The 10,454-nt window shown below is 42.7% G+C and overlaps 1 protein-coding gene across 2 annotated transcripts in view; it reads left to right on the top strand.

Moving 5' to 3' along the window:
- Window positions 1-973: 973 nt before the first annotated feature.
- SH3RF2 (SH3 domain containing ring finger 2) overlaps window positions 974-10,454 on the top strand; it is a 140,743-nt gene continuing 131,262 nt past the window's right edge. For both annotated transcript variants that reach the window (XM_030827105.1, XM_030827103.1), the window contains exons 1-2: window positions 974-1,089; window positions 2,248-2,731. In XM_030827105.1, coding sequence (XP_030682965.1) covers window positions 2,354-2,731 — 378 coding nt within the window. In that variant the 5' untranslated portion in view covers window positions 974-1,089; window positions 2,248-2,353. The remainder of the gene's footprint in view (window positions 1,090-2,247; window positions 2,732-10,454) is intronic.

The raw sequence follows: 10,454 nt of genomic DNA, 5'->3' as shown, positions 1-10,454 counted from the left end.
AGTGTTGGGATTACAGGCATGAGCCACTGCGCCTGGCCAGCCTCTTAAAGTTATATCACTCCATGACATTGTTAAGAGCACAGGCCACTTGCCTTCTGCTAGCTGTGACTCCCGAGATGAGTTATTTATCCTCTCTGTGTCTCAAGTTCCCTCATGTGCAAAATGAAAGTAAAGGATAATTTAGTGTCTCCTTGGGTTGTTAAAGGGTTAAAGGGCTAACACAGGTAAGGTATTTAGAACAGTGGTTGACACAGATAAGGACTACCCTGGCATTAAGTAAGATTGTTATTATTCACTTAATCAGATACCTTTGTAATTTTACATGAAATGTATTATCGATAAATCAAAAAATAGAAATATAGGCATAATCTGAGGATACGAAAAGACTACAGTGGATAACAGGCAGGAGGAGAGCTTGGAGGCCACTGCTTTTCCTTTTTTGAAAAAGCTTCTCTGTGCTTTGATTTTTCATGTATGTGTATATGTGTGACACTAGTTTCTTAATTTAAACAGATTGAGCAAAAAGATCACTAAAGTCCCTCTTATCTCTAAATTCAGAGATTGACTATGATTTTCAAAGAGCAATATTTTCTAGGTGTCCGGCTTATCCTTCTTTTCATAGCTTGACGATTTTTACTTTTGACCTTCCCAGGAAATCCTTATGAAGGTTTAAAATAAACACAATCACTTTGGTATGTTTATAATGGAGCAGGTTCTGATTCCTTGGATACTACAGAAAACGGGGAAGGTGAAAATACGAACTTTGTAAATACTCGGCCTTAGGGACTGGCTTATATTTTACCTCTTACAATCTTTTCCCAGAAACAATTCAGTAAACTGAAGGAAAGATCATAAAGTTAACAACCGCAACAACAAAAGCGTGGTAAGTAGGCAGCAGCCTGGCAGTGAAAGCGTTAACAGGGCTGGGTAAGGCGATCCCTTGAAATGAGTAAGACTGAGTGGTTAAAGTTTTCAAAGCGGTGGCAGCAGCGGCGCTTGGGGGAAAGGAAGCCTGTTGGTGGGAGCAGCGCACCCCTGCTGCGCGGAGGAGGGGGCTGAGCTGAATTCAGCAGAAGTTACACGCACAAGGTTAGTGGCCCCCACACGCCTCCCCAGCCTGCCGCCGCGCTGACATCTTTGGAGAGGAGGCTTAGGAAGACGAGGCGCCATCGCTCATTCTCGCGTCGTGTCTGTCCTGCTTACTAGTCGCTAGTGGGGCCACTGGCCTTCTCGCCAAACCTCTGGGCTCGGTGCTCACCGAAGCCCTGCCACTTGTGAGGGACAGCTGACTTCTTCCAGACGTTTCTAAACTGGTGGCTTCTTTTCATACATCCAAAAGGAAACTTGTTTCTGGAACAAGTACTGTTTTCAGACCACACACACACACACACACACACACACACACACACACACACGACCCCTAGCTGTATATGCTGCCCCAGTACGGTTTTTACAGGTCGTGACCACAATCCAGAATTCCTATCTGCTTCATTTGAAACTGAGAACAATGTCAAAGTAACTAAACAGGCTGCACTACTTTACCTTGTGGGAGGAATACTGTCTCTGAGCCTAAGGTAATCGGGATGAGGAGAGAAAAAAAAAAGATGAAAAAAGAAAAGAAACAAAGCTTCCAAGCACCCTGATCTGTGGTTAAAGCAAAACAAAACAATTTTTGGAAATGGGTTTCTAATGGAAATTTTTCTTGTACATTGCTAGAGTCATGTGGGAAGGCATATTGTGAAGGAAATAATTCTACATCTGCATGAGATTCAGATAAACTTACCCACCTAAACTAATCTGCATGTGGTGCAGATAATAGATACACTTAGATTTAGGGGAAGGAGGAGGAGGAGATGGCTTCGCAGAAATTGCGTTCGGAAGGGGCTTTGTTGTAAGAATTGAGACTGTCCAGGAGCTTTCCCCAGGCAGCGGGTAAAGCACCTCTTCCCGCCCTGGCTGGTAGAGAGGGGTTGGGGGGCCACTTCAGCAGGCCAGTTTATTTCTCTGCTCTCCTGTCCACACAGGCAATGAGCAGTCAGTCTTGTGCTGAATGTTCCCTCTGATCCTCACAGCAAGCACGAGTTGAGTCTTATACCTGCTAGCATTGAATCAGAATGAGTCATTTGAAACTTGGGTGCCGGAACAAAGTACTTGCAAACTGCCTTATGAGACACTGCCTCAATGTAGGTGGGATATACCTCTCGGAGCAGTCACATTTTTTTTCTTTCCTCTCCCTCCTTCAAGCAGGCAAGAATTCTGACGTTCTCAAGAGACCAGCTCTGCCCCCGTGGCTCAACTGACCCTACCATGTGGACGCTGCCCCTCCAGGTGGGAACTGGAGTGTTGAAATAAAATGGATGATTTGACATTACTTGATCTTCTGGAGTGCCCTGTGTGCTTTGAGAAGCTCGATGTCACAGCCAAAGTCCTCCCTTGCCAGCACACCTTCTGCAAACCATGTCTACAGCGGGTTTTCAAGGCCCACAAAGAGCTGCGGTGCCCCGAATGTAGGACGCCCGTGTTTTCCAACATCGAGGCGCTGCCGGCCAACCTGCTGCTCGTGCGCCTTCTGGATGGAGTGCGCTCAGGGCAGAGCTCCGGGAGAGGGGGCTCCTTCCGCAGGCCTGGCACGATGACCTTGCAGGATGGCAGGAAAAGCAGGACCAACCCCAGACGTCTGCAGGCCAGTCCTTTCCGGCTAGTGCCTAATATCAGAATCCACATGGATGGGGTAAGAGAGATCTTATTTGTTAATATCATGTCCACATGGAGGTTGGATTTGTGTATACAAGGAGCTAGAGATTATCTTCTTTTATTTACATTCCAGAGTGCTGCTGGTGATTTCCCAGTGATACGTTTCTGTGGGCAGTGATCATTTTACTCAAATACAATGAAAGCCTGAGCCTATCTAATCCATCTAAGAATTATCTTTAGAACTATTAAGGCTTCCTAGGTTCTCCTTTCCTCTTGTCCAGAAAGTAATAGAACAAGGAAAGCCTTTTAGATTATATTTTTGTTGTTTCACTTCTGCTGTTCTGAGGCCAAACTGGTGCCTGGGAAATGCACGGAGGGTGGGGAAAAAAAGAGAGAAAACAAATCCAACTGCTTGTTGCTTTTGAGATCTCTCAGAAATTTCCAAATGTCAGGTTTTGTTTGAATTTTACCCAAATCCATCTTCCCACCCCTAGTCATAAAGTGCTATTATGGCAATACTCATTCATAATCCGTTCCAAGCTATCAAGATACTTGACGCAGGAGATAGTGCAGGAGGGAAGCGTCTATGTGGGTGGACTGATTGATAGCAAAGGCTGGGCTGTGAAGTACTTCAGCTGTGTATAGGAGCTCTGCAGATGTGTCTCATTTTGCAAAATGAATGAAATACACAGAAGATACACAGCAGGGGCTGCAATTAAAAAACCAAACAGACCCAGTTAAGCCTCGCAGGAGATTAATGCTTTTCATGTTTGGATAATGGGAATCGCTCTGTCCAGCGCTGAAAGCACACCCCGAGGACTTCATCTGACCTGGCTAGGAGCCTTGTTGTGGGATAATGTGTGAGGGCACATCTGGAAAGAAGGACATGGTCCTTGTGAGTCCAGCAGAATTATTTGCACTGTCACTCCTGGAGTCAGTGTAACAAAGTGGACATGGAAAGCTGTGGCTTGGGCCATTGGCATACTTAGAAAATCAAAGCTGCATTCCTTGAAGTCTTACATAGAGCAAGCGTTAGAGTCTAAATGCTGGCAGCAGTGTCCCACATCTCCCTGCTCTGAAGAGGAACAACGTGTGGGAGAGTCTTGCGGGACTGCTTCCTTACTCAGGAGTGAGGAGTGGCTTGTGATACGCATTTGGAACAACTAGCCGAAATTTTCCTTCTAAGAGCTACCCCTTCCTGGGTTCACTGCATCTTTAAACCACCCATGGGGCATGTGTAAACATTCAACAATGAGGGTGGGAAGAAGCAGGACATTTTTTCACTGTAGACTCTTGATTTCTTTACTGTAGGCTTTTTATTGCCATTGTGCTTGTAAGTGAACACATTCCAGAAAAGGATTTGGAACTCTTTTTAAGTCCCTCCACTACCCCTGGTCTATTCACCAATCAGAATCCACAGGTCTGGAAATGGCGGAGTGGGGGTGGGGAAGCAAATTGTTCTCAAACATGCCTTGTTTGTAGAGAAAAGAGCTCTATCTCTGGGTCAGCAAATCCCCCTTGAATTCCTAAGACCTAGCAACCTCTTCCCTTCCCCACCTTGCAGAAGTCTGACCTGCCTTTCAGCGGAGTATCATCACTCACTCAGGAAACAGTGTCACACTGGGAGGATGCAGTTCCCTTATCAGCTTGGAATATTTTTTTTGTGGTTTACATCTTTCTCAATGTGGCTGTGTTGCAAAGGACAGGTAGCGATGAATGGATCCACAGCTACCAAGTTTTTGAACTATAGCGGACTCCCAGGGCCCTTCTGGCACAGGGAATTGAGGTGAGAGCTGGTGCTACATAAGAGACAGCCATTAAGATACTGGGTCTCTCTGGAATTCTTTTGCAGGGACTTATAACATCAGACTATCGTCTGTGCCCACCCTCCAAGCTGCTCTGGACCAAGTCCCGTCGTGAAGCTGAAACTTAAGGGCTCCTGTGTTCAGGCAGGACCTGGGCTAGAAAGATGCTCTGCAAGAGAGCAAAGCTGGCACCCCCACCTCCCAATTCCTTTATGTCCTAACTATCCTTTCTCGAAGTGACTCCTCTCATCCCTTTTGCCTTCCTCAATGGGGATATGAACAAACCTATTTCTGGATGTCAATATGGCTGTTGTTCTGCAACGTGTCTCTGCTCCCAAAAATATTACCTATCTTTTTTGCAACTGTGAAAGCAACCATGCATCCCACAGTTAAGAGAACTGAGGGTTGTCTGGATGCCACAGTCTGTTCAGAGAGTCAGGGGAATGGACTTACATCCTCAATCAAATCCTCCTGAGTTCCTTGCCCTCTCTGCCACAGTTCAACCAATCTAGTCAAAAGCTACTTGCTACCCACCTTCCTCCAGGATAGCATGAAAATTATCTTTGCAACATACTCTTACTGCCTTAGAAAATATCTACTATGTAAATGCAAAGCATCATCATTAAGATTCATTTAGACATGCTGTATGACTTTGGGCAAGCCACTTATGTTTGCTGGGTCTCAATTTAAAATTCTGTAAAATGGGAAGATGTCTTTTATAAAAACAGACAGCTACTGTGAGGCTTAACTAATTAGTATCTCCAAAACACTTTGAGAGCCTTAGATGAAAGACATTTGGAAGATCATTATCACAGTGAACATTATTATTTACTGTTTATTATGCCCTGCCATGCATGAGGCATGCTACAAAACGTAGAAGGAGTTACAGCCCTTGCAGGAGAGTGTAATAGGTATTATTATTGAACTTGATTCTATGATGAGCTCAGACCAGGATAATACTAAGTATAAAGTACTCCCCTCAGAGAGCATAAATAACCTATTGTCACAGGGCACCATTTTGTAAAACACCTCTTTCAAAGGACTTGCCAATAACCTGGCACCCTGAAAGAGTTTAACTTTCTGTCCATGAGCTTTTTAACTTTCTGTCTTTTAACTTTCTTAAAAAGCTTTTAACAGAAAGCTTTTAACTTTATGTCCATGAGCTTTTGAAGCCCAAAATCTGTTCTGCTCACCTAGACTCATCTAAAAAACAAGCTCATCAAGCTCTTTTTGTTGGCTCAAAGAGGCCTGATGCATCCTGTGCCAACCAGTGTTCTAGGGTGGAACCAATAGTCACACCTCATGGTGCCAGCCCATAGAGAGAAAAAAATTGCCTATTGTGCCTACATGTCTAAAACCCTCCCTAGATGATTGTGTAAAAAGAAAACTTGAGAAACAGCTGTAGATTTCTACAGTGTGCAATTATTTCAAACCAACAGGCAAGATCACCAGACTCCTCCAGGAAGAGGCCCTGGTGGTGCAAATTCCACTGGTTCTTCTTATTCCTTCCCTAATACAGTTAAAGCAAAGGAACTTGGCAAGCCTTCAAAAGGACTGTACGTTCCTGAATAGCTGATCTCTCTTCTTCCTCATTCTGTTACACTTTAGTAATATTTCTGATTTAGGATAGGTGGTAAAGCAGAGAAGTTAAGAATCTGTGGACTTGGGTTTGAGAAATAGCCAAATTCAAATCCTGACTCTGCCCCTCAACAGTTGTGCACTTTGGGTGAGTCACTTAAACCTCAGGTCCTCCAATTCCCCATCTGTAAATTGGAGATAATGGTAGTACCTACCTCAGAGGGTTGTTATAGAAATAAGTGAGATGATTCATGTCACTTAGCTCTTAGCACAGAGACTGGCTCATATTAAGTGCTCAGTAAATGTTAGCTGTGGTTGTTGTTGAAGTGACTCAATACTTTCTACTCTAAATTACACACACCCTTTCAGCCCCTTATTAAGCAAGTGCCATCCAGAGACGGTCCTTGGTACCCTGATTTTTACATTGTTTTGTTTGCCTCCACATGATCCGTGGCCGTGATTCAGATGTGTGATTCTTCCCAGCATGTGCTGGCTTCACAGCTCACTTCCAGAACCCTTAAGGTGCTATGATCCATTCTAGGAGAAAACTCCCTAACTAACTTCACTTTCCCCAAACAGCACCTTCAAAGGAAAACCATACACAGGGCAAGAACCTGGTCTACTTCCTCCGCATCATCAATTCTTCATTAACATTTCTATCTTTCGTTTTTTCCTGCTTCTTACTCTATTCCCCAACACAAATGTTGCCATGGGTTCTGTAGGGATGGACTTTCTCCCTACATTGCTAGCATCGTGCCAGTCACACACATTTCTGTCTTACTTGCCCCTTATCAGCAAGAACACACCTGCCACCTCCAGCACACAGACCAGGTGGCTTTGTCCTAGAAACTTTTCAGCTGGTGTTGCAAGCAACTGATGGGGAAAAAAAATGAGGTCAGAAAGCACATCAGGGAATGAGGTTGGGTAGAAACCAGAAGGTGGGCCAGCCCCTTTCCTCAGTCTCAGAGGTTGTGTCCTGTAACATAGCTGTGATACAGACAGTGGGGTTTTTGCTAAATTTGCAAGGGGATTAAAATCATCCCAGGCCCCTGAAAACAGCAGATAGGTGCCATCTGGGACAGCAAGGACCATATGCAGCAGGTGGAGGAAGACATAAAGGTAGGAAATAAAGTTGAGAAGTCAAGAGACCCAGATGGTTCTCCAGCTTCACAAACATTTACAAACATTTTTAATAACCACATGGCCCCACAATGGCACTGCCTTCAATCTCTCTCAGTGTACCTCCCCTTTTCTAGTTAGTCTCCTCCCTTTTATTGCTTACTGTAGCATTTAAGGATTTATGGTGAAGTGGGCTGTATTTGTGCCAGGATTCAATTGTTTGTTAGCTGTGAGGCCTTAGTCTAGTCACTTAACCTCTCTGATCCTCAGTTTCTAGATTTGTATATGAAAATAATAAAGGCATACACATATCATACAGCTATTGTGAGATTAAAATGAGATAATATATATAAAGAGATTAGCACAAGTGCCTGGCATATAACAGAAGCTAATAAACATTAGCAACAGTAAATAACAAAAGAGTTACAACAGAAGAGAAAGTCAGCTGGCACTGGAGTTCTTGGCACACACACAGAAACATGCAGGGATCCCCACTAAAAAAAAAAAAAAAAAAAGCAACCAAAGAGTATTGCAAAAGGAAAGGGAGTTCTCAAAAAGACAAAACTGTAGTGATGAGAAATAGATCAGCGGTTGCCAGGGGTTGTGGATTGGGGGGGGATGTGACCAAAAAAGGGCAGAATGAGGTGATAGAACTGTTACATATCCTGATTGTGGTAGTAATTAAATGAAACTATGTATGTGTTAAAATTTATATAAATAAATGCCAAGAGAAAAAAGTCAATTTTTCTGTATGACAATATTTTAAGAAAGGAAAGTAAGCTCTTGCACATTTCTTTTAGTCTCTGCCTGATATTCACCTGACCCACTCTGATTTCCTTTCACTTCTATGTGTATTCGATCAATGCTATTTCTGAGAAAAACTTCACTATCATTTAAGTGAGCAGGGTAATCCCTGCAGTGGGCTCCTCCCTGTTGTAGGCAGCCATTCCATTACCTACTTCAGTTTTTTGTTTTCGTTTTTGTTTTATAAGTTATAGGTGTCTGGCCAAGCAGTGGACAAACACGACAAACAGCTCACTCCCCACAGAACGGCCTAAGCTCTGAGGCAATGGGTGGGGCATAAGGTTTTTCTTACTCAACCTCAATTATCTGCCATGTGCATTAGGGACATGTTACCTAAGGGATTAGCAATATATATTTTTGTGTTGTTTCATTTCCCCTTAGGAAAAGTTGCCTGCCCACCTGTCCCTTCATACTATAAAAAGACTCAGGAGAGAAGAAAAGTGCCTATTCAGCCGTTGACTCTTGAAGAGCATCCTTATCTGGCCCATTGCCGGCACTGTTACATCACTTTGGCTTAGCTGGGACCAGCTCAAATATAGGTTGTGCAGCCCTAATTTGAAAATCTTACATCCAAAATGCTCCAAAATCTAAACACTTTTTGAGCGCTGACATGAGGCTCAAAGGAAGTGTTCATCAAAGCATTTTGAATTTCAGATTTTAGATTTTTCAATTTGGGATGCTCAACTGGTATGTATTCTGCAAATATTCCAAAATCCAAAAAAAATCTGAAATCTGAAACTCTTCTGGTCCCAACGGATACTCAACCTTTACTCAATTTCTTTTCCCTTTAAAAAAAAAATTATGCTTTAGAGACAGGGTCTCATTCTGTCACAGTGCAGTGCAGTGCAGTGGCCCGATTATAGCTTGCTGCAGCCTCGAACTCCTGGGCTCAAGCAATCCTTTCCTGAGTAGCTACAACTACAGGCACACACCACACCTGGCTCTGCCTTTCTTTCTCCTTCTATTTGTTCATGCTTGTACTTTAGACCAGCCTTTCACATGGCGAATTCTGTAATGGGTGTGCCACAAAGTGCCAGGGTCAAACAAACCTGAGATTAAAGTAAAACTAAACATTTTCCCTTTGCTGCAGGACTTTTTGCAAGTTTTAGCATGCTAATGAATTGTGAATTTCTAAGTGAGAGCTTAATAAGAAACATTTCCCAAATTTCTATGGCACTGACACCCCTTTCTTCTCCCTTTTATTATATTAGCCTCTTAGTAATATTAATTGTCCATGGAACAAAATTTGAGAAACGCTGTCTCAGACTTCACATGCTCAGTCATAATGCAAAAGATATTTTTAGGAAACTGTTGGAAACTCACTATTGCCACCCTCTGCAGTATTTATTTAGTTCCTACCAGTTTTCAGCTATAGGCACTATGGTAACCTACACGGCAAAGCAAAGATTCTCACCTCCTCAGTGCCGAAACCCGTCAAGACTAATTGGTAAACCAACTAGACAGTATACATGTATACAAACATACATATATATAGACATACATGTATCAAAATTAGGCATATTGATATTGATTTTAGGGTATTCATTATAAGACGTATTGTCTATTTAGTTATAGTTCTTAGAGGGAAAGAGAAACACTACTATGTTACATGCTCACTGTAGGATGCATCCAATTTTAGAAATGTTAAGATGTGAAAAAAGAAGTGTCTTACCAAAGAGTACATACTGTCTTATTCCACTTATGTAAAATTGTAGAAAAGACAAAACCATAAACTATAGTGATTTTTTGGATAATGCAAATGTTTTATGCAATGGTATATAGTTTTACCAAAACATCAAAGTAGACACTTAAACTGGGTACATTTTTGTATGTAAATTATAACCCAATAAACTTGATAAAGACAAAGAATTCTTAGACTCAAGAAATGATGATTTATGAAAATATCAGGTGGCGAGGCAATTTAGTTTGAACAAAATGAAGTTTGATTGATAAAAAGAAACTTCCTAGAAAAACAAAAAGATGTTTTAAAAGTCAGGAAGTGTATGGTCAAGGGAAGAAAAGTCAGGGTCTGTTCTGGGCATGTGGACCTAGAAAAGGCAGGATAGGGCAGGGATATCTTGAATGAGAATTGAAGCTGAACAAGAAGGGAAGGAAACAGATAGAGGAGAGACAGAGTGACTAGATACTTGCCTTCCTATCAGGGTGACTAGTTACCACCAGGAAGACGCATGTTAAGCATTCTCTGTAATAAAGTCTCTCCAGCAGCCCTCATGCCGGACTGGTTGCCTGCCGTTGTGAGGACTATCAGCTGTATCTACAGCAACTTCTTGGATTTGGTGCAGCCAAACAAGAAGTTATCTCTACTCCAAGCAGGTGACCGAGCTTACTGGGTAACTGAGGAGCAGTCTCCATGTCCCTGGCAGACAAAGCCATTCTTTTCCATTGAAATGGTCAGGTTACCTGAAACCCCTAGCACACATGAACACCAGCAAG

Source organism: Nomascus leucogenys, chromosome 2 (genome assembly GCF_006542625.1).
Source record: "Nomascus leucogenys isolate Asia chromosome 2, Asia_NLE_v1, whole genome shotgun sequence".
NCBI classification, from domain to species: Eukaryota; Metazoa; Chordata; class Mammalia; order Primates; family Hylobatidae; genus Nomascus; species Nomascus leucogenys.
The sequence above is the reverse complement of the archived record's forward strand: the minus strand, read 5'-3'. Positions and strand labels throughout refer to the sequence as shown.